This window comes from Dipodomys spectabilis, unplaced genomic scaffold (genome assembly GCF_019054845.1).
Source record: "Dipodomys spectabilis isolate Male_0828 unplaced genomic scaffold, ASM1905484v1 ptg000329l, whole genome shotgun sequence".
In the NCBI taxonomy this organism is placed as follows: domain Eukaryota; kingdom Metazoa; phylum Chordata; class Mammalia; order Rodentia; family Heteromyidae; genus Dipodomys; species Dipodomys spectabilis.
Genome location: NW_024871006.1, coordinates 4757351 through 4782994, shown reverse-complemented (window position 1 = coordinate 4782994; position 25644 = coordinate 4757351). Strand labels below are relative to the sequence as shown.

Genomic DNA, 25644 nt, shown 5'->3' with positions numbered 1-25644 from the left:
CGCGCCTCAGGCCTGAGAAGACAGTGCAGTAGCCAGGCGGTAGCAAAGTGGTTTATTAAGTGCAGAACAAAGGCTGGAACCTGGGTGTGCTGCTGGTCCCAGCTCTTTGGTTACAAAGGGGTTTTGCCAGGGCAGGGGGCAGCCAGAAGGGCCCAGAACCTTCTAGGTCCTCTGGCCCTTCATTGCTTTTCAAAGGACTCACCTCTGTGATTAGCATACAGCTGGATGGATCACTGGGGGTCCAAGAATAAAGTAGCTGCGGGGGGTGGGGTGGGGAGAGAAGGCAGGGAGGGGGCCCCAGGGTCCAAGGCACTGAGGACCTTGGGTGGATCAGGTTTGGAAGAACTGTTGGTCCACCTGGGTGTTGAGGGTCCCACTGGTGGTCAGGGTCCGGCTTACAAACTCCTGGGTCACATGCCGGGTGAGGGAACCCCCCGCCTCCAGCCGCTGTGACCCCAGTGTCAGTCCATCTGCCGGGGGAGAGACGGAGAGATTCTGCTTGGCTCTGTGCTCCCAGGAGCCAGGGGCCCCTCGTCCGCGCTGACTTACCCATGAGGAAGGGCTCGGTGGTGCTGGTGTGCGTGGTGGTGATGCTGCTGAACTCGCCCTGCAGCGGGTGCTGGAAGAGCCCGGGGTGGCTGCCCAGCTGTGGGAAGGGGCCTGCAGCAGACAGACCAGCCGCTCAGGATGGCGTGCGGAAAAGGCGTGGCCAGAGAGGGCTGAGACGAAGAGGCCCGCAGGCCGCCCTACCTCCATCCTGGGACTCAATAGTGATGATGCCCTCCCTCTCCGGCCCGAAGCCCTCTGTTGTCCGGGCCTGCACCTTGAACTTGTAGGGCACGTTCTCGCTGAGGCCGGGCACCGTCAGCCGGCTCTCCAGGTTGTCTCCATCCACCCGGAAGGTGGTGGCGGGTCCTGCCCAGGAGAGATGCCTTCAGCCCCCTGGGGCCCCCACTTCCATCCTTCCGTCATTCCCCCCTCCTGCTGTCCTAGGACAGGAAGTACCTCCTCCTTGGGCCATCTCACAGGTCACCAGGTAGCCCAGGATATCTCCATTGGGCCTCCGTGGCCGCTCCCAGCTCAGCTGCAGCGAGTCGGGGCTGAGGGCTGTGAACACCAGCGGGCCCGGGGCGCTGGGGGTGCTCAGAGTGAAGGCAGAACCTGCGGGCAGCGGCAGAGGCCGAATGTGAGTGCGTGGGGAGTGCGGGCGTGATGGCAGCCGCTGTAGGGCAAGACTGCTTACCTGGCAGGGGGCACAGAGGGCTCTGAGGGTGCACCTGGGATTCGATGGTGATCACGCCCTCGCGCTCCCGGCCCCAGCCCTCCTGGCTCTGAGCTCGTACTCGGAACACGTAGGAGTGGTTGGGCAGGAGGTCTTCCACCACCACTGAAGTTTGGCCGGGGTTGGGGATGTTGAGTCGGTACAGGTCGCCTATGAGGAGGGCAGGCCAGAGAGCGAGCGGCTTTATTCCCACCTCCAGCCCGATCCCGTCCTTCCCTGGGCTGCCACCCACAGCTGCTCGGCACCCACCATGTCTGCCTGAGGTATGGCTATAACCTGGTGTGGCTGGCTGGTCAGGTTACCAGGTAGGCAGAGGGCTGGGGGTGTGGCTCACGTGGTGGGGTACCTGTCTAGCAAGACTGATATTACTGGGGGGGGGGAGAGAAGCAGAACTTCTAATCTCAATCCTGTTCTGGTCAAATCTGTGCCCTGGCCAGGTGCCCAGGTGACACTGCTTCATGTGTGTCTGCCCAGAGAGACACCATTCCCCAGTTCCCACAATGGCCAGCAGAGGCCTGGGGTGTGTGAGGCCTTGTTAGGCTAAACCTAGCACAGGAAGTGACCAAGAAAGGCCCAGGAAGAAAGAAGGCAATGAGAGGAGCTGGGGTCTGTGGGGTGGAACCTCAGGTTAGGTGGGGTTTGGGTGAATTGCTGGCCATCTGGGGAGCCCCGGTGGCACAAAGTGGCATTGGCGCTGTGGGCAGCCGGGCCTCACCGCCGTTCAGCAGCTGGTACTCCACGCTGTAGCCCAGCAGCATGCGCTCGCTCTGGGGCTCCTGCCAGCTCACTTTCAGAGATGTCGGCCCCAGGGCTGAGAACACCAAGCGTGTGGGTGTGTCGGGCACGCCCACTGCGGCTGCTCCGCCCACCGGGGCTGCTCCGCCTGCCGCAGCTGCCCGAGAGTCTGGAAAACAAGAGCCTTAGTAAGTCCAAGAGATGGGCTTGAGGTCTCTGGGTAGATGCACAGCTTTACCTAGCCTTGCTCACTTGGCTCGCCTACACCGACCATCTGGGCAGTTCATTTACCTTGCAACCTTCTATTCGGGCCACCCAGCACCTCCCACACAGCTTCAGAGATGGTATAGCCCTGGCCTGTGCCAAGGGAGTGAGCCCTGAGTCTGCCTGCCAGCCCACCCCGTCGACGGCTGGCCTGGCCCCTTGCCTAGCCCTAGTCCTGTGTGCACCTTGGAAGGGCAGCTGTGGTTAGGCTTTAGCACAGATGAGAGTGATGCGCAGTGGTTAGCGCTGTGGGTGGGGCGGCATCCGCAAATGGAAAGAGGCCAAGGCATGATGGGACTGCAGTGGTGGTCCGATGGCAGATGGAGAAGGCAGCCATGCGGTTGGGAGGGCTGTTCCTGTACTACCTGGGTGCCAGGAGGGCACTGCTGACTGCCCAGCCAGGATTATAGAGTCTTGGGAGCCCCTGGAGGGGGAGAGCCCCTTCCTCTGAGCTCGACTCCAGGACCCCAGCGCCCAGGACAGCGGGAGCCTGCTCCTCCCTTCTTCCCAGATGGGAGGGAGGCCTAGGGCGGGACAAAACAAGATTCAGAGGGGGCAGGTGTGCTCACACGTGTGGATCCACACACGTGCCCTGGAGGGTAGGCAGTGGAGGCCTGAAGGAGCTGGGAAGGCTCGGCCAGGGCCACTCACCCTGGGAGGACAGGGAGGTGAGCGTGGAGTAGTCCCGGGGCAGCGTGGCCGAGTGTTCAGTGCGGGTGAGCGAGTGGTAGTCTCGGGTGAGGGTGGAGGATGTGCTCAGCATACGGTGGGACAGGTGTGGACTCAGGTGGGTGCCGTAGGCGGCGGTGGCTGCCGTCATCCTGTGCAGGGAGTTGGCACTGCCAGGGAAGGCGAAGTCCATCCGGCCGTTCACCAGGTGCTCTAGGGGGACAGGGACTGATCAGCTCAGCCTTCTCGGACCCAGAGCCTCGGGGGCTGTTGTGGTCCTGGGGTCACCTGCCCTTAGAGTAGAAAACGATCTCTTGACTACCAGGCCGAAGCCCCGTGTCCCCTGAGGGGTCTGTGTTGGGCCCCGGGGCCCAGAGCTGGCCTAGGGCATGTGCCCCAGTCCCAGGGGCACCGGGATCCTCGTGGATGTGAGAGCCCTAAGAATCCTGGCGGCAGCGGGCAGAGGCTGTGCGGGGAGCCCCGCCCCAGGCTCCGAGGCCACAGCCCCCTGGGCAGGCGGTCACCTCCGGGAGGCCTGGGCGTTGTGCAGCGCCCCCCTCCGCCCTCAGGGTCCCTGCTGCCCGTGGCGCCTTCGTCGTCCGAGCGCCCGCTGCTGGCCGACAGGCGCGGGATGAGCTCCGGGGGCAGCCGCCACGTGACGCGCCGCAGGTCCAGCTCCTCCCCCGGCAGGGGCTCCAACTTCCAGCCGCTGCCACCTCCGCCTTGGGAACAACGAAGGGCCGCATTGGCACGGCCGGGGCGGGCGGGGTGGACACGGCCAGGCCTGGCGCAAGGCTGGGTCTGTAGGCGTGGTGTCACTGCTCGGTGGGGACAGGAGGAGCCCCTGCAAGCCCAGAACATGACCAGCAGCAGCCCAGCTGAATGCCCCTGAATATCCCAACATGGCCAGGGGGCCTCGCTGTGTGGGGAGATCCTGGGTAGCGGAGGACTTCTTACTCAGGGCATTGGGTGACAGGCAGCCTGATTTACAGACCAGAACACTGAGCCAAGCCGGGCACCGGTGGCGCATGCCTATCATCCTAGCTACTCAGGAGGCTGAGATCTAAGGATTCCCGGTTCAAAGCCAGCCAGGCAGGAGAGTCCAGTGGTCTAATCTCCAGTGAACCACCAGAAAAAGGAAGTGGTGCAGTGGCTGAAGGAGTAGAGCACTTGCCTTGAGCTCTAGAGCTGAGGGACAGGCCCCAGGCCCTGGAGTTCAAGCCCCAGTACTGAAAAATGAAAACTGGAAAGGGTGGGTGACTCATCCAGAGTCTCACAGTGGAGTCGGAGCAAGAAGTGTGCATCCAGGAGTCTCACCGCACACCCGGAATCAAGGGGGAACAGCCAATGGAGCATGGGGCCCCCACTTCCGTTCCCTTGGGCCCTGCCACTGCTGCTCAAGGCTCTGCCTTAGGGGTTCTCTCACATAGGCTGGCCCCTAGAAATCAGCTGGATATCAGGGCCTGCTGTGAACCCTAGGTTACAAAGCTATAGTCCCGTGTGCACGAACCCACACAGATGTGGGCTGGTCTGATGGTCTTCAGCCCTCCGGGCAGGTGTTTGACTGTCCCTATGTACATGCAGGTGTGCACGTGCTACAAAGTGCCCCCAGCAGCTCTGTCCCCTTTGTACCTTCAGGGCTGTGGATGTTTGCGGCTAGTTGGTGGCCCCCTTGGCTGTGTCTGGACACCAGGGATAATACCGCTCTGTACCCGGGACCCTGGCCTTCTCTGCGTCTCACTCACCAGTGTCATCGGAGACGCTGGGCCTCTGGCTGCTGGCTGGGGAGCGCAGCACATCGTCGCTGTACATGAGGTAGTTCTCGTAGTCTTCCCCGCCCTGGGCGTCCACGATGGGGATGTCCGGGATGATGGGGACTGCAGGGTGGGGGGAGGTAAACCAGCGGGCTCCAGCTGTGGCCTCCTGTCCCCTGGCCCACCCCGCGCCTCTCCTGCCTGCCACTCACTGGACATGGGCCTCTTGGGCTGAGTGGCCAGGTTGATGATGGCCTCCCGCTCTGGCCCCCAGCCTGCCCCATTGCGCGCCTTCACCGTGTAGCGGTATGGCTGAGATTCTCGCAAGTTCTCAATGAGCAGCATCCGTTTCTTGGGGTTGTCCACCAGCACCTTCTTCATGGGCCCAATGGGTCCTGAGGCACGAAGGAGAGCACTTTGGGGTGTTGCTCGGGTTCCTGCCTGGCCCCAGCCCTGACCGGGCTGTGCTGCAGGATGGCGAGGACTGAGGTGGCGCGTGGCGCTGCTGAGGTGTCCTGCCATCAGCCAAGCTCTTAGAACCTGGGAGTGCCTGACTCTGGGAGGTGTCACCAGCTAGCCAGTGGGGGAGCTGAGTGAATGGAGAACCAGCAGGAGACTCAGTGGCTCTGATGGCGATTCTACCGACTGGCCAGTGGTCTTCCGTGCAAGGTGCCCCCACACAAGCTCACTCAGGAGGCAAGGCTGCTGTCAGGATAACTCCTACCCTGTGCCCTCTGCAGGACGAGAAAGTATGACAGCTTTGGGGCAGTGGAGGGCAAGAGGCCTGGGCATTCTCAGTGACTTTTTTTTTGTTGTTCCCCAGTCCTGGAGCTTGAACTCAGGGCCTGGGCGCTGTCCCTGAGCTGCTTTTGCTCAAGGCTAGCACTCTACCACTTGAGCCACAGCGCCACTTCAGGCTTTTTCTATGTGGTACTGAGGAATCAGACCCAGGGCTTCATGGGTGCTAGGCGAGCACTTTTACCACTAAGCCCCATTCCCAGCCTTCTCAGTGACTTCTGAGGGAGCTACAGACATGGAGTGCATTGAGATCTGTGGATTGTGGTTCCAACTAACTCCTGGGAGGAAAGTCCATGAAACTCTCATCTACAATCAGCCACCTAAAAGCAGGGAGTGGGGCTGTGGCTCAAGTGGTAGAGTGTTAGCTCAGATACAGTGCTCAGGCCCTGAGCTCAAGCCCCAGGACCAGCAAAAAAAAAAAAAGCTACCTGGTAACCAGTTCAGAAAGATGCCTCTGGGCCTGTGATGCCAGAGTGCATGAATGGAAAGCAGCCAGGCAAAGACCTTACAACAACAACAACAACAACAAAAAAAAACACCTATGTGGGGCTGGGATGGTGGCTCAGTGATAGAGTGCTTGCCTTGCATGCATGAGGCCCTGGGTTCGATTCTTCAGCACCACATACACAGAAAAGGCCAGAAATGGTGCTGTAGTAGAGTGCTAGCCTTGAGCTGAAGAGCTCAGGGACAGCACCCAGGTCCAGAGTTCAAGCCCCATGACCAACCAAAAAAACAAAAACAAAAAAAAACACCTATTCTGGGAGTTGATGGCTCACACCCTAATCCTAGCCACACAAGAGGTTGGGATCTGAGGATGGCGGTTCAAAGCCAGCCTCTCAGAAAAGTCTGAGAGACTCTTATCTCCAATAAATGACCCAGAAAAAGCCAGAAGTGGTGCTGTCTCACTCAAATTTGTGCACTAGCCTTGAGCACAAATAGGTTCGGGGACAGTGCCCAGGCCCTTAGTTCAAGCCCCAGGACTGATAATAATAATAATAATAATGATGCCATGATAAAGACCCACCAAAAAAACTTCCACGATGCCTTTTGCTTGCCCACTGACTGGATCAAAGAACCCAGGATCAACCTGAAGCCCCACGCCTCCCTGTGCCTCAGTGTCCCTCCCCTTCCTCTGTGGCGTTGGCAGGGTGGCCAGGAAGGTGCCCGCCAGTCCTTACGGTTGTCTTCGTTGACCAGGCCGTAGCAGACCTCGTAGGCTGTGATGTCACCATTGGTCTCAGCGGGCTCGGCCCAGCTGAGCTGGGTCACCGTGGAAGACACGACGTTGAAGGCCAGACGCCCCGGCTCGCTGGGCACTGGGGGAGGGGTGGGAAGAGCCCTGTCAGAGGTGTGTGTGGGGGTGCTGGCAGCAGGGGGAGACGGTGGAGGGCGGGGACGCGAGGCCTCACCTTCCTGGTGGGTGCGGCAGGACACCAGGGTGCTGTAGGGCCCCTCACCCTGAGACCCGTAAGCACACACCCTCATCTCATAGTCGCAGTAGGGGTACAAGTTGGTGAGCTCCACTGAGGGCACCTTGCTGTCGATCAGGTGGGCTTCTGACTCGGGGTCACCCTGGATCCAGTACTTGACCTGTTCAGAGGGGAGGGGGCTGGTCAGCAGGAAGAGGCAAGCATCAAAGCCACTGACCCCTTGGGGTTTGCACGTGGGCTGGGGTAATACAGGGAAATTCCTGAAAGGCTCAGGAGTGGGTTCTTTCTGGGGGTACAGATGGGGTTCCTTCTGGCCATTGGTGCTTGGGCCTGCTGGTACTGAGTATGCACATCCCCATGGCCTCCTTCCTTACCCGGTACCCCAAAGGCTTGCCAGGAGGGGGCAACCAGTTGAAATGGATCTTCCTGGACCCGGCGGCCTTGGCGTTGGGATTCTGGGGAGCGCCCGGGTCACCTCCAGAGGGCGGCAGTGACGACAGCGTCTGACTTACGAAGTTGCGGTCCAGTTCATCTGCGGATCAAGGTAGAGCTGGCCGGCTGGCTCAGACCTCCTCACCACCAGGGGGCACCAGACTCAGCTCAACACCCAGGCTTCCCCCACTCAGGTCTTTCTCACCTGCCTCCTGGGAAGGCTGGAGCCACTGAGGGCCTCACAGCACGCTGCAGTGGAGGTGGGGGATGGAGAGAGGGACTGGCGGAGGGAGAGGGAATTTGCCCACCCTTAGCAGCCAAGAGGAATATTCTGGCCATACTTATTCTTTTTTTTTTTTGGTCATGGGGCTTAAACTCTGGGCCTGGGCACTGTCTCTGAACTTTTTTTTTTTTTTTTAATTTAATTTAATTTTATTTGAGAACATACTGTACAGAGGGGTTACAATTACATGGGCAGGATAATGCATACATTTCTTACCAAGCATTGCAGCCTCCTCCTTTGTTTACCCTTCACCTCCCTTCCCAGCCTCCCCCCTCCCTCCCACCCTGTCTCTGAACTTTTGTGCTCAAGGCTAGTGCTCTACCATTTGAGCCACAGCGCCACTTCCGGTTTTCTGCTGGTTCATTGGAGATAAGAGTCTCATAGACTCCTGCCTGGGCTGGCTTTGAACCATGATCCTCAGATCTCAGCCTCCTGAGTAGCTAGGATTACAGGTGTGAGCCACTGTGCCCAGTTCTGTAAAAAATTAGTTAAAGGTTGGGAAGGTGGCTCAGTGGCAGATCTTGCCTCCCATGCATAAGGCCCTGGGTTCCATTCCTCAGTACCACATAAGCAGAAAAGGCCCAAGTAGTGCTGTGATGTGGGAGAGTGCTAGCCCCAGCCTTGAGTTCAAGCCCCATGACCAACAACAACAACAACAAAAATTAAAAAGGCCAGGCACTGGTGGCTCCCATCTTTAATCCTAGCTACTCAGGAGGCTGAGATCTAAGGATCACAGTTCAAAGCCATCCCAGGCAGGAAAGTCTGTGAGACTTATCTCTAACCACCAGGAAACCAGAAGTGGAGTTGTTCAAAGTAGTGGAGTGCTAGCCTTGAGCAAAATGTCTCAGAGAGGCTACCCAGGCCCTGAGTTCAAGCCTTATGATTGACCAAAACAAAACACCAAAAACCCAAGAAAGTTGCACTGTGTACGTGAAGGTACCATTAAATAGGGTGCCCCTGGCCTCATGTTTGTGCTGGCTGAATCTGGCAGTCCTGGCTGAGAGGTTCCCCAGCCTCCCTCCCTCTCCACTTGCTTGTGCCAACCCCAGACTCTGCCCACCTCTCTCTCCAATGATGACAGTGGCTATGTGGGGTTGGCCCAGGCGGGCTCCAAATTTGGGGTTGCTGAGCTGGATGTGGAACTGGCGGATCTGGCGGCCTCGCAGGAGAGAGTCGACTTCCTGCAGCTCCAAGAGCTTCACCTGAAGCTCCTTCCAGGTCTCTCCAGGGTGGAAGAGCAGCTCACCCTCCATGGGGACATAGTCCTGGGAGTGGGAACATCGAGGTTAGACCAGGACTGCAGGAAGAGGCAGTTCAGACATTACAGCCAAGCCTGGTAGCACAAGCCTGTAATCCTAGCAAGTGGGAGGCTGGGGCAGGTGGATGGTGAGTTTGAGACCAGCATGAACTACAAAGTAGGTTCCAGGCAAGCCTAGACAGTGTCTACTTAGTAAGACACTGACTGGAAAACAACAAAATTAGAGCCTTTGGGGCTGGGGGTGGGGATTCAGGGTCATGGCCACACCCTTCCCTGTCAAGTGTGGACATGAAATGGCTCCTGTTTACGCAGCACCTCTGACAGCACTTTAAATATTAGCTCGCATAACCCTCCGGCAGTGGGAGGCAGAGATTTTACAGACAAGAAAATGGAGCCCTGTACAGGGTTAAGGAACTTGCCAAGGTTCAGACAGGAAGTCGTGCAAGAGCTGGGATTTGGACCTAGCATACAGAGACACGGGCTGGCAGAAGCTCTGGATCTGCAGGTCCCATGTGGGAAGAGAAGCAGGTTGAGGCTCTGGAATCTGAGATCCTGCTTGGACCTAAACCTTGATGGTTGAGTAGGGCATTTTTACCAATGCCAAATTTATTTTCTCAATGCTCAGGAGAGAGAGAGAGAGAGAGAGAGAGAGAGAGAGAGAGAGAGAGAGAGAGAGAGAGAGAGAGAGAGAGAGAGAGTGTCTTCTCATTTTATACCACTAGGTGGCGCTTCAAACTAATATTTCATTTTCTGGTGTGGTTTGCTAGGCCTGTTGGGAGAGGTAGCCCAGAGCAGATAGGAAAGCCTACAAGTGGAGGAAAATGGAAGAAGCAGATGTGGCCGGGTTCTGGTGGCTCACACCTGTAATCCTAGCTACTGAGGACGCTGAGATCTGAGAATCTCACTTTGAAGCCCGTCTGGGCAGAAAAGTCCCCATGAGACACATACCTTCAATTAACCACTCAAACTGGAAGTGGAGCTGTGGCTTAAAGTGGTAGAGCACTACCCTTGAGCAAAAAGAGCTCTAGGGCAGAGCTTAGTTTCTGAGTTGAAGCCCCACAACAGAGAGAGAGAGAGAGAGAAAGAAGCTGATATGGACATGTCAAGAATTCAGTATCAGCTGGTGGTGCTAAAACTCACACCTGTAATACTAGGGACTGAGGAGTCTGAGGTCTAAGGATTGAGATTTGAAGCCAGTCTAAGCAGAAAAGTTGGCCAGTCTTCAACTAACTACCAAAAAGTCAGATGTAGAGACATGGTTCAAGTGGTAGAGTGTCAGTCAGCAGTAAAAAAGCTAAGCCAAAGCAGGGTGCTGGTGTCTCATGCCTGTAATCCTAGCTACTCAGGAGGCTTCCTTGAGTCCAGGAGCTCTGAGCTGAAGTGTGCTATGCTGATCAGGTGTCTGCACCAAGTTTGGTATCAACATCTTCAACTCAGAAACTAAGCTCTGCCCTAGAGCTCTTTTTGCTCAAGGGTAGTGCTCTACCACTTTAAGCCACAGCTCCACTTCCAGTTTGAGTGGTTAATTGAAGGTATGTGTCTCATGGGGACTTTTCTGCCCAGACGGGCTTCAAAGTGAGATTCTCAGATCTCAGCGTCCTCAGTAGCTAGGATTACAGGTGTGAGCCACCAGAACTCCTTCAGCTCAGAGCTCCTGGACTCAAGCAATCCTCCCGGCTCAGCCTTCTGAGTAGCTGGGATTATAGGTGTGTGCCACTGCGCCTGACTCCCTCAGCTTTTTTGCTCAAAGCTAGTCCTCTACCACTCCAGCCACAGCTCCATTTCTGGCTTTTTCATTGTTAATTGGAGATGAGAGTCTTACGGACTTTCCTACCTAGGCTGGCTTGGAACAGATCCTCAGATCTCAGCCTCCTGAGTAGTTAGGATTACAGGTATGAGCCACTGGTGACTGGCTAGAAATTTTTTCTTGAACTATCAACTACCTAGGCATCTTTATACAAGAATAACAAGAAAGCCAGTTGTTTTTTGTATAATATGGTATAGGCAGGAGATTTATAAAGATAGAAACTTCTTGGGATTTTTTTTTTTTTTTTTTTTGGTCACTCATGGGAGCTGAACTCTGGGCCTGGACGCTGTCCCTCAGTTCTTCAGCTCAAGGCGAGCGCTCTACCACTTGAGCCACAGCACCACTTCCAGTTTTATGGTGGTTAATTGGAGACAAGAGTCTCACAGACTTCTCTGCCTGGGCTGGCTTTGAACCGCGATTCTCAGATCTCAGCCTCCTGAGTAGCTAGGATTACAGGCTTGAGCCACGAGTGCCTGGCATAGATTTTATTAATTTAACAATTTTTTTTGGGGGGGTGGAGATTTGAGGGGATTGCTGTACTTGGCTAGTAAGATATGTGTTCTACTGCCTGAGCCATGTGTCCAGCTCTGGGATAATTTTTGGATTAAACTTTTAAATATTGATAATAAATTCAGAATTAAAGATGAGAACAGCCTGGGTCCAGTGGCTCACCACAGCTGTAGAATCAGCTACTTCAGAGGCTAAGTTCTGGAGGATCATAATGCAAAGTCAGCCTAGGCAGAAAAGTCCATGATACTCCATTTCCAAGACAGTAAGCAAAAGGCAGGGCTGGAGGTGTGCCAGCTGAGCTAGCAAGCTGATCAAGCGTGAAGCCCTGGGTTCAAACCCCAGTACTAGGGCTGGGAAGGTGGCTCAGCGGTAGAGTGCTTGCATGAGGCCCTGGGTTTGATTCCTCAGCACCACAGAAGCAGAAAAAGCCAGAAGTGGCGCTGTGGCTCATGACCGACAAAAACCAAAACCAACCAAACAAAAAACCCCGGTACTAGCCCAAAAAACAGAACTGGGCACCAGTGGCTCATGCCTGTTGGTCTAGCAACTCAGGAGGCTGAGATCTGAGGATCAAAGTTCAAAAGCCTGCCCTGGGCAGAAACGCCCTGGAGACTCTTATCTCTAATAAACCATCAGAAAACCGGAAGTGGTGCTGTGACTCAGGAGCTAAAGCACTCCCCTTGAGCTGAAGAGCTCAGGAATGATCTGGACTGGTCACCGGCCCATATAGGAAGAAGCTGCTTCCTAGCAGCAGTGAGGCCTTGGGCAGCTGCTACCCTCACTTAGAGGGAGTGAGGCGCCCCTGCGGAGGGTGGCAAGCTCAATAGGATGTCTTTGGGGGAAGCCAGCTTTGGGGGTTGGTTACCAGGGACTCCAGTAGCTGCCATGTCCTCCTGCTCAGGCCTAGGAACCTAGCCCAGGCCCGCTGGAGCTGCGCTGTGTCTTTGGAGCAGGGTGAAGCTTACCCGGTTCCCCTGAGCCGTGTTGTCCTGGGTGCGGTAGGACACCTGGGATTTGCCGTTGTCCAGGATGCGCCGGGTGACGGGGATGCGGGCCACCTGCTCTCCGCGACTGACCGAGTACTCGGGTCGCTCAAAGGATACCACTCCGCTGGCTGCAGGGAGCCATGTGCCCGTTAGGGGGCGCTGGACCCAGTCCCTTCTCATCTCCATCCCCCCCCACCCCCCATCCCCCCCAGCAGGCAGGGAGTGTCTAGGGCCCTGTGGATCTTGGGAGGCTGAGCACCATTATCATCATCATGGAAGCCATGGTTCGTGCACTGACCAAACTCTTGGAGCAAGGCCTGCACGGGTTCCAGACTAGCTCGTGCCTCCCGGCCCTGTTCTGCCTCTAGGAGGATATTCAGCAGGGGCAGACCGACCTTGCTCCTTGATGATGGTGATGTTTACCAGGCGGCGACCGAGGGTGGCCGTGCCCACGGGGACATCGATGGCCTCCACCAGCAGCTGCTTCTCATCGTCATCCTCAGGCCGGATGAAGAGGGGCACCCGCACGTCCACCAGCTCCACCCCCTCCTGGAACTCCACCATGCCCCGGGCGTCTGTGGAGAGGGGGTCAGGTGTGGAGGGGGGTGTCACCTCGGTGGGAGGGGAGAGGGAGCGGCACTGAGCGCCTGCCCGCCTACCTTGCTCTGCGGTGAGGGTGTAGTAGCCGGGGGCCACCTTGAGCTCATGGAAGGCTCGCTGCTCCACCTGCTTCTCTGTCAGTTTCAGCAGGGTTTGCTTGGCTGAGCGAGGAGCCATCAGCACCGTGTCCACAATGGTGTGGTCTTGCCTGCATCGAGGGGGAGGGAGTCAGCGAGTGGAGGTGTGAGCCTGCCTCTTCCTGGCCTCTCTACATCAGGCCACAGGATAGAAGATAGCAGAGCCAGGCATCAGGGGCTCATGCCTGTGATCTTAGCTACTCAGGAAGCTGAGCAGAAGAGACTGAGGATCACCTTTCAAAGTCAGCCTGGGCAGGAAAGCCTGTGAGATTTTTGTTGTTGTTGTTGGTCGTGGGGCCTGAACTCTGGGCCTGGGCGCTGTCCCTCAGCTCTTCAGCTCAAGGCAAGCACTCTACCACTTGAACCACAGCGCCACTTCTGGTTTTCCAGTGGTTCATTGGAGATAAGAGTCTCACAGACTTTCCTGCTTGGGCTGGCTTTGAACCATGATCCTCAGATCTCAGCCTCCTGAGTAGCTAGGATGACAGGCGTGAGCCACCAGGGCCTGGCTTCCATGAGATTCTTATCTCCAATCAACCATCAAAAGGCTGAAAGTGGAGGTGTGGCTCACTTGAGTGCCAGCCTTGAGTGAAAAAGCTAAGAGATGGCGCTCGAACCCTGAGTTCAAGCCCCATGCGTGAGTGCACGCACACACACTTCTAAAGAGACAGCAGGAAGGGCAGGACTTAGTAGCCAGGCAGTGCAGAGGTCCACACAGGGTCCTCCTCCCTCATATGGCAGCCAGAGCCAAGCTGCTGCTGTACCTTCTTTTTTTTGGGGGGAGGGGGTCGGTCGTGGGGCCTGAACTCTGGGCCTGGGCACTGTCCCTCAGCTCTTCAGCTCAAGGCTAGCACTCTACCACTTGAGCCACAGCGCCACTTCCGGCTTTTTTCTTTTTGCTTATGTGGTGCTGAGGAATCAAACCCAGGGCCTCATGCATGCAAGGCAAGTACTCTACCACTGAGCCACCTTCCCAGTCCCTGCTGTACCTTCTTGAACCCTGCTGGTTCATATCCTTGCACTGGGTCCTGATAGGCAAGCTGATGGTCGAACAAGCTACTTAACCGCTCTGATTCTGTTTCCTTCTCTGAAAACTGGAATACTGATGGTCCCTTTAGAACAGGCGGCTGAGATGGTGGGCTAAGGTAACCAGGCCCATTGTGAGCATGCAGAGAGCTGGCAGAGCACTGCTTCCTGACGGCCACACACTGTTATTCTGATTTCTCTGTCTCTACATGGAGTCTGCATGGAGGTCTCTGTCTCCTGCACCCTCTGAAGGGCCAAGACCCACAGGGAAGTAGGCAAATAGCTGTGCAGTGTGCTGTCTTTCAGAGTGAGGGCTTCGCACTGGTAGGTCACACATAATCCTAGCTACTCAGGAGACTGAGATCTGAGGATCACAGTTTGAAGCCAGCACAGGCAGACACATTTGAGAAACTTTTTTTTTTTGCCAGTCATGGAGCTTGGACTCAGGGCCTGGGCGCTGTCCCTGAGCTTTTGTGCTCAAGGCTAGTGCTCTACCACTTTGAGCCATACTTCTGTTTTTTTTGGTGGTTAATTGGAGTTAAGAGTCTCACTCGGACTGTTCTGCCCGGGCTAGCTTTGAACCTGGATCCTCAGATCTCAGCCTCTTGAGTAGCTAGGATTACAGGCTTGAGAAACCTTGTCTTCCATTAACCAGCAAGAAGCTGTATGTAGAAGAAGTGTGACTCAAGTGGTATAGATCAATCAGTCTTGAGCCAAAAAAAAAAAGAAAAGCTCAGGAAAATTACAAGATCCTGAGTTCAAGTCCCAGTCCTGGCACAAAAGGAAAAAAAATAGAAAAAGCAATGGTCCGTAAAAGGAAGGGAGAAAGACACACACATCCCTCCCCCCCTCCTTCCCCCCCTCCCCACTTCTTCCTCCTCCCCCCCCCCCCCCACGAGATGTAGGCGCTGCAGGGGACAGATAGGTTAGTGGCAGGAGCTGGCCCATGCCATCAGGGTATCTTCACTTCACTACATTTTTTGTCAGTCCTGGGGCTTGAACTCAGGGCCTAGTCACTGTCCCTGAGCTCTTCAGCTCAAGGCGAGCACTCTACCACTTGAGCCACAGCGCCACTTTTGGCTTTTTCTGTGTAGGTGGTACAGAGGAATCGAACCTGGGGCTTCGTGCATGTTAGGTAAGCACTCTACCACTAGGCCACGTTCCCAGGCCCTTCAACTCACTTTTTTCCGGCATTTGGCTGCTGCCTGTGGGGACAAAGGGCACAATGAGCCAGAGAAGCCCTGGGGTGGAGACATGCTCTGCCTAGGGGTTTGAACACCTGCTCCCCACCCCCCCGCCCCCACCCCCGGCCTGGGGATCCTGGCTGCCAGGCCTGGGTCTGGCAAGGCTTTAGTGGAACCTGGCTGCACCCGCTGCCCCCTCCCCTCCCCAAGGCACCCCAGGACTCACCGGAACTTGGTCTGCTGGAGCTTTTGTGCACCCGCAACTTGCCTGTACACTTCATTCAGCTGCCAGGCAAGGGTGGGTCATGAGGCTGGGCCTGGGAGCCAGGCACCAGGTGGGCTCTACCCAGAGGGTCCCTCAGGGCACATGCGGGCATTCCCCGAGAGCCCGACTCTATTATGTCCCAGGATGATATGCCAGGCACAGATCCAAAAGGCCCCACATCCCAGCCTAGAACAGTGTGGGTTCTGTGGCTGCTGACCTCTGCCCTCCAACCTGGCTGCCACTGCCCCCAGGCCCAAGTCCCCGCTCAGCTGTTCCTCTAGGTCCTTACATTCTCCTCCACCTCCCGGCGCAGCTGGTCACACTCTCGGGTGCCAGGCTTCATCAGGTTCTCCGTGCAGAGGCGAGTGAGGCGCAGGGACAGTCCGTAGGGCACTGGGAGTAAGCAGGAGAGTCATCAGCACCAGGCATGGCGGGCACCAGTGGGCAGGCTCTGCAGCCACCGTTTCCAGCACCAGGGACCACTGCCCCCCCCCTCACCCAGCTCTGCCGGGTTGGAGCTGGCGGTGTGCGTGGCAAAGCCAGGCCTCTGCACGTTGTTGGTGATCTTCCAGCGGACTGTGTCCCGCCCCTTCAGGTTCCCGCTGCGCAGCATGGGCGTGTCCAGGTGGTCCGAGGCCATGAGGTTCTCCCGCAGCATGTAGTGGTCTTCCTTAAAGCCCACCATGTGGCCTGTGAGGAAACGATGCTCAGCCAGGCTCCGCCCTAGACCCGCCCGGCCACACCCATCCATCAGCCAGGGGTGCCCAGGGCCCGGCCACTCCATCTCAGCCTGGACCCAGAGCCATCATCCAAGCTCCACTTGAAGGCTCAGACCTACCTCGGTTACAGCAAGGGAGAAGTGCCAGGCAGGCCTAGGAGACAAGAGTGGGGAGAGGCTGAGGGCGAGGACAGCCACCCGGGCCGCCGCTAGTCCTCTTGCAGATTATACAAATCACTAGCTCAAAGGCTCTGAAAAGACCTGCAGAAAATAAACTTCTTGTTGAACTCAGGGCCTGACCACTCTCCCTGAGCTTTTGTGATTAAAGCTAGTGCTCTAATACTTTGTACCATAGTTCCACTTCCAGTTTTCTGGTGGTTATTGGAGATCAGAGTCTCAAGGCTTTCTTGCCCAGGCTGAACCATGATCCTCAGATCTCAGTCTCACAAGTAACGCTGAGATTACAGGCATAAGCATCTCTCTCTCTCTCTCTCTCTCTCATCTTGAACTCAGAGCCTGGGTGCTGTCCCTTAGCTTTTTGACTCAAGGCTGTTATTCTACCATTGGAACCACATCTCCACTTCTGTCTTTTTTTCGCTGATTATTTGGAGACAAGAGTCTCCTGGATTTGTCTGCCAGGGCTGGCTTTGAACCGTGATTCTCATATCTCAAGCATCTGGGTAGCTAGGATTATAGCCAGCACCTGGCTGTTTTTTCCCCCCTGATTAATTGGAGATAAGAATCTCCTAAACTGAGATTGCAGGCGAGGGCCACCGGTGCCTGGTCCCACACCATTTTCTGGTGATGGGTTCTACTATCTCCTCTGTAAAGAAGAGTCTACTAAGGCACAGAAAGATGAAGTAACTTGTTCAAGGTCACACAGCTGAGCCCAGGCAGAACCCAACCAGTCTGGCTCTGGGGGAGGGAGAGGACTTTGGGGGGAGACTGGGGTGGAGCCGTGGGGAGGGCCCTGGGGCTCTCACCTTGCAGCAGGCACAGTACTTCCAGCAGAGCAGCAGCAGCAGTGCCAAGAGCGGCAGGAGCAAGATGAGCGGGAGGATGAGGCCCCAGAAGAAGCCAGGGGGACAGTCTGGGAGGAGACAGAGGAGGGAGGCGGTGCTCACCCCCGCCCTGAGGGCCCACCGGTGCCCCTCCTTACGCGCCCCTCCCCACACACCCGCGCCGCCCGCCCGCTTGCTCACCCTTCTTCCTGTGGACCAGGACCGTGCTGTTGGGGCCTGGACTCCCGTCGCCTTCCACCGTGTAGCTGTACGTGCAGTCATCATCCTCGTCCCGGAACGAGCAGTACTCCACCACCTCCTCTCCTGTACCCATAGACGGTCAGCCGGGCACCCCAACTCCATCCCTGCACCCCGAAGCCCCCTACAGACTGCTCCTGTGGTCAGGATGCTGCCCATGCCATGCCTCCTCTCCAGGCTCCTGATCTGCCCAGCTGTGTCCTGAGCTGGACTGGGTGCCCACTGCCTGCATTTGGTTCCTTCCTCTTGTGCCAATTTTTTTTTAAATGCTGGTCCTGGGGCTTGAACTCAGGGCCTGGGCACTGTCCCTGAGCTTCTTTTGCTCTAGCACTCTACCACTTGAGCCACAGAGCCACTTCTGGCTTTTTCTGTGTATGTGGTGCTGAGGAATCAAACCCAGGGCTTCATGCATGTCAGGCAAGCACTCTAAGCACTAAGCCACACTCCCAGCCCCTGGGCCTACCTTTCTTAAGCTCATCTACCATCTTGACCTTGAAGCTACACTCCTGGCATGTGCGCCCCTTCTTCTCCCCAGTGCCCCAGGCCTGGCACTGTACACAGGAGCGCAGATCCTCGCAGAGGCCCAGGCGGATCTGGGAAGGAGAGAAGGAGTAGACAGGTGGGTGCTGTGTGCCAGGCAGGCCTCATTGCCCCAGCCTTGGGCCTTCCAGCACCCTGCCAGCCACAGCCCCTTTCCTACCCTCTCTTTTTCTTTTTGCTGGTTTTGGGGCTTGAACTCAGGGCCTGGGCACTGTCCCTGAGCTTTTCTGCTCAAGGCTAGCGCTCTACCAATCGAGCCACAGTTCCACTTCTGGTTTTTAGGTGATTAATTGAAGATAAGAGTCTCATGGACTTCCCTGCCTAGGCTGGTTTTGAGCTACTGTCCTTAGATCTCAGCCTCCTGAGCGGCTAGGATTACGGTGGGACCCTGGGCTCCTGGATTTCCCACCCTGTCTTGTGCCTGGGATCCCCGTGACCATCCACACCCGGGCACCAGGTGAGCCTGGCCTCACCGCGGAGTAGTTGATCTCGCAGGTGGTATCCGTGTAGAGCGACTGCTGGTTGCAGTGGCAGCGGCCACACTCACAGTAGCCTCGTCCATTACAGATGCCCTGGGGCAGGGAGGGGTTGCCAGTGAGCCACCGCGGCCCATCCCTCTCCCCGCTCCCCATCCTCCCCCTCCCCTCCGCCCCAACCCCTCCCCCGGCTCTCTCCGTCCCAGGTGGTGGGCACCCAGGCCTACCCCATTACTGTCAATGCACGTGGCGTTACTGAGGGGACAGTCACAGCTTGCGCCTGTCCAGCCAGGCTCACACACACACTGGCCCATGGAGCAACGTCCCCGGTCTGCAGAGAGGAACAGGGGAGAGGGGGGCCATAGTTACAGCTGCGATCCAGCTACCCACCTGCTGCCGAAGCAGAGGAGAAGCCATCAGCCTCCCTTCTCTCCTGGGATCCCTCTCCCTGCATCTCTGCCCTTCCACCCTGCTGTCTCCTTTCTACTCTGTGAGCTTCACAAACATGAATTGAATCACGTGGTTGCCCTAAGAACTCTTTTTTGTTGTTGTTGTTGGTCATGGGGCTTGAACTCTGGGCCTGAGTGCTGTCCCTCAGCTCTTCAGCTCAAGGCGAGTGCTCTACCACTTGAGCCACAGCGCCCTTTCCAGTTTTCTGAGTGGTTCATTGGAGATAAGAGTCTCACAGGTTTTCCTGCCCAGGCTGGCTTTGAATCTTGATCCTCAGATCTCAGCCTCCTGAGTAGCTGGGATAACAGACGTGAGCCACCGGCAGCCGGCTGCTCTAAGAACCTTAATGGGTCCTGGCCAAGGGAACAGGTATGAAAAAAATAGTACAAGAGAGTAAGAAATGAATCCAAGTGCCAGAGGCTCACGCCTGTCATCCTAGCTATGCAGGAAGCTGAGATCTGAGGATCGCAGTTCAAAACCAGCCCAGGCAGGAAAGGCCATGAGACTCTTATCTCCAATTTTAACCAGAAAAATGGAAGCAGAGCTGCGGCTCAAAAGCGGTAGAGTGATATCTTTGAGCAAAAAGCTCAGGGACAGTACCCCAGGCCTGAGTTCAAGAGTCAGGACCAACCAAAATAAAAGGGCTGTGGCTCAAGTGATAAGAGTACCAACCTTGAGTGAAAAGGTTAAGAAACAGGATTCTGGCCCTGAGTTCAAGCCCTCAATATTCAAGTACAACTGACAAATGTGTTACACAGTATCTATGAGAGTAGGTACTGGTGGCTTATGCTATAATCCTAGCTAGTCAGGAGACTGAGATCTGAGGATCACAGTTTGAAGCCAGCCCAGGCTGGAGAGTCCATGAGACTCTTACTTCAAAAAGCCAGAAGTGGCAATGTGGCTTAAGTGGTAGCACACTACCCTTGAACAAAAAAGCTTAGGGGGGCTGGGAAGGTGGCTCAGTGGTAGAGAGCTTGCCTTGCATGCCTGAGGCCCTGGGTTCGATTCTTTAGCACCACATAATCAAAAAAAAAAAAGCCGTAAGTGGTGCTATAGCTCAAGTGGTAGAGCGCTAGCCTTGAACTGAAGAGCTGAGGGATAGCACCCAGGCCTAGAGTTCAGGCCCCACGACCGGACCCCAAAAAAAAAAAAAAGCTTAGGGACAATGCCCAGGTCCTCAGTTCAAGCCCCTGGGCCAGAATTCCCCCACCCCCAGCAAAAACAAACAAACAAACAAACAAAAAACATATATATATATATTCACAAGAATCTACAGATAAATGATTAGATTTAGCAATGGTGGTTAAATGTTTACAAGGTAAACATACTAACAGAAAAAAACAAAAACCCTAAGGACTCCTTTTGTCTGAAGCACAGTGTCCTGCTGGGGAGCAGATCCCAAGCTGCTCCTACTCTGACTTTCCCAAGCTGCTTGTACTCTGACTTTTCTTCCCCATAGCCATCTTCCTCCCCTCCTCCCTTCTACTTGTGTTGGATGTCTGCTTCTTCAGGGGTGCCTGGCTCTCCTTTTTGATGCTTTCAGTGCATTCTAGGATGGACAGATGAAAAGAAAAAATGGTGGTGGGATAGAGGAGGGAAACCGAGAATGGGGAAAAGGGTAGTCAAACAAGGCATGACCTTCCGCCATGCCGGGGGCCAGCATGCAGTGGGGGCTTAATGTGTGCTCCGTGAGGGGACTTGCATTCCTCCGGCTTCATCTGACCATCAGTCCTTGCCTGACTTGTCCCCAGCTTCCTAGTTCTGAGAGTTCTGGCCCCACTCTGTGCTGGTGGCCTGGGTCTTACATGAGTAGGCCCTGTGGGGATATGCAGAAGGCATCTTCCGTGTCCTGCCACCCAGATGAGATGGGGGAGTGGGGAATTGACCTGCCAGAGAGAACCTCAGGGGTGTTAGAGTTTAAAACAGGAGGAAAGCAGGTGCCGGTGGCTCACGCGGGTCACCCTAGCTACTCAGGAGGCTGAGATCTGAGGATCGTGGTTCAAAGCCAGCATGGGCAGGAAAGTCCACGAGACTCTCATCTCCAATGAACCACCAGAAAATCGGGAGTGGTGCTGTGTGGCTCCAGTGGTAGAGAGCTTGCCTTGAGTTGAAGAGCTGAGGGACAGCGCTTAGGCCCAGAGTTCAAGCCCCAGGACCGGCAAAAAAACCAGGAGGAAGCTGGTGCTCACACGGGCCTTGGGCATGGACTTGTAGATGAGGGAGTGAGGTGTGGGGCTGGGCCTGCACTTGGGGATCCTGTCTCCTGGCCAGGAGGGCAGGGTCACCCTGAGGCCCCTCCGGGCCGGCCGCAGCTTCGGTGCTCACCATTGCAGAGGAAGCCGGAGGTGCGGGGACACTGGAAGTTGTCGTACTCGCAGAAGTGGCCCTCGTAGCGGCCTTCGCCGTAGCACACACAGCGGCCGCACTGGCACTCTCCTCGGCCCGAGCACGGCCTGTCCTCGCCCTCCCGCAGACAGGGCTGCGTGTCGCTCAGTGAGCCCGTGGAGCAGTTGCAAGTCTTGCCGCTCCTAAGGGAGGAAACAGTCAGCGCTGTGCAGCCTAGGAAGAGGGCTGGCTGGGGGCGATTATTGCTCCATTTTACAGATGAGGACACTGAGGCTCTCTGAGAGCTGAGGCAGTTCCAAGTCTCCCAAACAGCAGCAGCTAAGCTGAGACTCAAACCTCAGACCAAAGGTCCTGGCCCTCGGTGTTTCTTCTTATAGCTTCTGTGTCTCAGGTTAATGTTAGACTTGTTCAGTATCTCAAAGAGGTGTGTGTGTGTGTGTGTGTGTGTGTGTATACCAGTACTGGGCCTTGAACTCAGGGCCTGGGCATTGTCCCTTAGCTTTTTTGCTCAAAGCCGGTACTCTGCTGCTTAAGCCCCATCTCTACTTCTGGTCTTTTGGTGGTTAATTGAAGATAAGAATCTTATAGAAGCTGGGTGTCAGTGGCTCATGCGTGTAATCCTAGCTACTCAGGAGGCTGAGATCTGAGGATGAAGTTTAAAGCCAGCCTGGACAGGAAAGTCTGTGAGACTCTTATCTCCAGTTAACTACCAGAGAGCCAGTTGTGGAGCTGTGGCTCCAAGCGGTAGAGAGCTAGCCTTGAGCAAAAAGAGCTCAGGGACAGTGCCCAAGCCCAGAGTTCAAGCTCCAGGACTGGCAAAAGAAAAATAAATAAATAAAAAATACTGCAAGTGTGAAAGGTTTGGGTATAGAGTGAAAGGTGAGATGTGCTCTATGCTGGTCCTAGAACAGACCCGCCACAGCCTCCCTGTATCCATTGTAGTTATCTAGAGACAGTCCCCATGTCTGGGTACAGATGCTCCTTGCTTATGATGGACAATGAAGTTAGCATTCTGATAAACCCATTATAATTGAAACTATCAATCACCTTTAATATACCTAACCTTGCAAACATCCTATCTCTGTCTATTTGAATGTCTGAAAGTGAATCGTTTTCACACCATTAAAAAAAAAAAAAAAGAATTAAAAAAAGAAATCCTCATGTAAACTTTTTTTTTTTTTTTTTTTGTCGGTCGTGGGGCTTGATCTCTGGGCCTGGGCGCTGTCCCTCAGCTCTTCAGCTCAAGGCGAGTGCTCTACCACTTGAGCCACAGCGCCACTTCTGGCTTTGTTGTTGTGGTTTATATGTTGCTGAGGAATGGAACCCGGGGCCTCATGCATGAGGGGTAAGCACTCTACCCCTGAGCCATCTTCCCAGCCCTTAAACCATTCTAAGTAGGGATCATCTTAAATGTTCCCAACTGGCTTTGCCCAACAACTGCCATTACCTCTCTCCTAGCCCTTTCTGTGATTTGCTACCCCAGCCCTAGCTGGGCAGCCAAGCTGCCTCCATGGTCAGGTGACATCCTGGGGCAGGACTTCCTCCCCCCACTCACCAGCCCTCATTGCACACGCAGTGTCCGCACATGAAGTCTCCTTGAAAGTGGCAGCGAGCGGATCGCACTTCTTTTTGCTGGAAGGAAACCAAGGAGGGGGGCACGTGGAGGGAGGGTCCTGGGCCTCAGGACATCCTGCAAGGGTGGGGGTGAGGCCCCCCAGAAGACTCTGCTCCATTTTTCAGGGTGCAGGAGGCCCCCCCCCCCGGGCAGTGCTGAATCCTACCAGCTCACAGGCGCACACATCACAGATGATGCCCACGTCCATCTGGAGGCCATCAGAGAAGGAGGGCTTTAGGTGGATGTTGCCCCTCTGGTCCTCGTCTGCCAGCTGGCACACATGTGTGCCATCCACGTCCTCCACGGCCCGCAGCTGCACGTCGTACGTGCCCTGCAGGGATTCCACCATCAGCCAAGGTGGGGGCCTGATGCGCCGGGCGCCAGCCCGTAACACGAACCCCCGGCCCTCCTGCTCCCATGTGTGTGTGTCCTTCCTCAGCCCTGGGGACGCCCTCCTTCCCGGAGTCAGAACAACAAGGATGCCAACAAGTGCCTCCCACTCTCCGGGCCGTGATCATCTCACCAGCCTGCGGAGCTCCAGGCTCTGACTCATCCCAGCTAGGGACACGGGTGCCCAAGCAGAGCAATGTGCCCAGGTCATCCAAGGGGCTGACACTGGAGATTCAGGTCTCAGACCCCAGAGGGGTTCCTGTGCCCACTGTTCAAGAGGATCCCACCCCTCAGAGGGCACTGTTCTGGATGCCCAACACGGATCGTACCACTTCCCCCCGCCTGATGTGAAAGGACCCAGTCTTGGTCTTTTGGAACATCTTAGAGGTGACCTCTGTCCGCAGGCCTCGGGGGCTGTCCAATGCCCGGATGTCCAGGTTGGAGCGAATGCGCTGAAGGAGAACAGGAAATCAGTGGTTGTGGGAGAGCCCGGGCTCAGCCACCTTGGCACCTCCAGCCCCACCACATGGAGGGCATCCTCCATGGGTGTCAGGGGAGTGGTGGCAGGATTAGAACTCTGGGAACACAGGGCTGTGCCCAAGTGAGTTCCCCGGACCCTCAGGGATAGTTTGAAACCCTTCTTCCTCTTTCTCTTCTTTTTTTTATCGGTCATGGGGCTTGTATTCTGGGCCTGGGCGCTGTCCCTGAGCTTTTCAGCAAAAGGCAAGTGCTCTACCACTTGAGCCACAGTGCCACTCCTGGTTTTCTGGTGGTTCACTGGAGATCAGAGTCTTATGGACTTTCCTGACCAGGCTGGCTTTGAACTGTGATCCTCAGAGCTCAGTCTCCTGAGTAGCTAGGATGACAGGTGGGAGCCATGGGCACCCGGCTGACACCGTTCTTTACTGGCCTATCCCAGACCCACTTATCAACCAGGACATGGACACCCCTCGCCCACGCCGGCCCTCACGTAGAAGGCCTCCTCCAGCAGGTCCACGATGTTGGATGAGTCCTCCTGCAGCACCCCCAGCGAGGAGACCGGGAAATATGTATGAAGCTTCTGCAGGAGAGAACGCCAGAGCCCCGGTTAAGCATCTTCTTGAAAACGGACAACAGTTCTGAGATTATCTCCACTTTACAGATGGGGACACTGAGGCCTGAAACCTGGGGTTTGAACTCAGGGCCTGGGCACTGTCCCTGAGCTTCTTTTGCTCAAGGCTAGCCGTCTACCACTGCACCACTTCTAGCTTTTTCTGTGTATGTGGTACTGAGGAATCGAACCCAGGGCTTCATGCATGCTAGGCAAGCACTCTACCACTTAGCCACCTTCCCAGCCCCTGAGCCTACTCTTTTAGCCCCCTTCTACTTGGGTTTGGAGTTAGGACATGAGCACTGACCTCCCCACTAGGGTCCATTCTCAGGGGCCTCAAAGCTGAGGGAAAAGGAGGGGACAAAGCTCCATGAACCCCCTGGCCTTGTCACCTGTCTCCCAGTGGAGCCCAGGCTCCATACCTCATAGTAGCTGTAGGAGTAGTTGGTGACGGCAAAGATGGGGATAATGTTGTGCTTGGCGAGCAGGCGCACAAGCGTGGGCACTGATGGGTAGTCCTGGGTCTTGTACTGGGTGTAGGTGCCCGTGTCATCCAGATGGCATTTCTCATCATTGCGGTTCATGATGCCAGCCAGCACGTTGGCACCATCAGCCTCGTAGTGGAAGGCAGACTCAGTGGAGAACACCAGCAGGTGGGTGCTATCTGGGCGCCAGCCAATGGCCCTCTGAGGAAGACAAGAAGGGGGCGGGCCCAGTGAGCAGGCAGGCTGCTAGCAGAGAACAAGCAGAGCAGGCAAATAAGGGAGAGCAATACAGGGATACTTTCCCCTGTTACTAATTTTAAAAAAGGGTTTTCTTTGTTTGTTTGTTTGGTTGGTACTGAAGCTTAAAGTCAGGGCCTGGGCATGGTCCCTGAGCTTCTTGCTCAAAGCTAGTACTCTAACACTTGAGCCTTAGCTGCTCCTCTTCTAGCTTTAAGATAACTAGTTGGAGATGAGTCTCACAGGTTTTCCTGCCCAGGCTGGCTTCAAACCATGATCTTCAGAGCTCAGCCTCCTGCATAGGATTACAGGTATGAGCCACTACACAAGTAAAAAAAAATAATCTTAAACTAAAAAAGAGCAAGTTAAACCAGGTGCCAGTGGCTCACGCCTGTAATCCTCGCTACTCAAGAGGAGGCTGAGATCTGAGGATTGTGGTTCAAAGCCAGCCCAGTCAGGAAAGCCTGTGACACTCATCTCCAATTAACCACCTGAAAACCAGAAGTGACTCTGTGGCTCAAGTGTAGAGCGCTCACCTTGAGCTGAAGAGCTGAGGGACAGCACCCAGACCCCAGAGTTCAAGCCCCACAACCAACAAAAAACAAAAACAAAACCTAG

The 25644-nt window shown here is 55.7% G+C and overlaps 1 protein-coding gene across 1 annotated transcript in view; it reads right to left on the bottom strand.

Annotated features, from left to right (window-relative positions):
• Positions 1-33: 33 nt before the first annotated feature.
• Positions 34-25644, bottom strand: part of Itgb4 (integrin subunit beta 4) — a 31196-nt gene continuing 5585 nt past the window's right edge. The window contains exons 7-40 of the mRNA XM_042665440.1: positions 24727-24990; positions 24185-24274; positions 23544-23666; positions 22991-23155; positions 22765-22841; positions 21189-21391; positions 18641-18744; positions 18411-18509; positions 17861-17990; positions 17341-17463; positions 17122-17228; positions 16259-16292; positions 15919-16110; positions 15710-15813; positions 15382-15440; positions 15153-15176; positions 12868-13016; positions 12604-12783; positions 12188-12336; positions 8708-8912; positions 7307-7464; positions 6912-7092; positions 6681-6818; positions 4917-5099; positions 4692-4827; positions 3475-3659; positions 2933-3163; positions 2647-2805; positions 1998-2186; positions 1244-1432; positions 1006-1161; positions 751-915; positions 550-660; positions 34-470 (exon numbers count right to left, since the gene is read on the bottom strand). Coding sequence (XP_042521374.1) covers positions 331-470; positions 550-660; positions 751-915; positions 1006-1161; positions 1244-1432; positions 1998-2186; positions 2647-2805; positions 2933-3163; positions 3475-3659; positions 4692-4827; positions 4917-5099; positions 6681-6818; positions 6912-7092; positions 7307-7464; positions 8708-8912; positions 12188-12336; positions 12604-12783; positions 12868-13016; positions 15153-15176; positions 15382-15440; positions 15710-15813; positions 15919-16110; positions 16259-16292; positions 17122-17228; positions 17341-17463; positions 17861-17990; positions 18411-18509; positions 18641-18744; positions 21189-21391; positions 22765-22841; positions 22991-23155; positions 23544-23666; positions 24185-24274; positions 24727-24990 — 4902 coding nt within the window. The 3' untranslated portion in view covers positions 34-330. The remainder of the gene's footprint in view (positions 471-549; positions 661-750; positions 916-1005; positions 1162-1243; positions 1433-1997; positions 2187-2646; positions 2806-2932; positions 3164-3474; positions 3660-4691; positions 4828-4916; positions 5100-6680; positions 6819-6911; positions 7093-7306; positions 7465-8707; positions 8913-12187; positions 12337-12603; positions 12784-12867; positions 13017-15152; positions 15177-15381; positions 15441-15709; positions 15814-15918; positions 16111-16258; positions 16293-17121; positions 17229-17340; positions 17464-17860; positions 17991-18410; positions 18510-18640; positions 18745-21188; positions 21392-22764; positions 22842-22990; positions 23156-23543; positions 23667-24184; positions 24275-24726; positions 24991-25644) is intronic.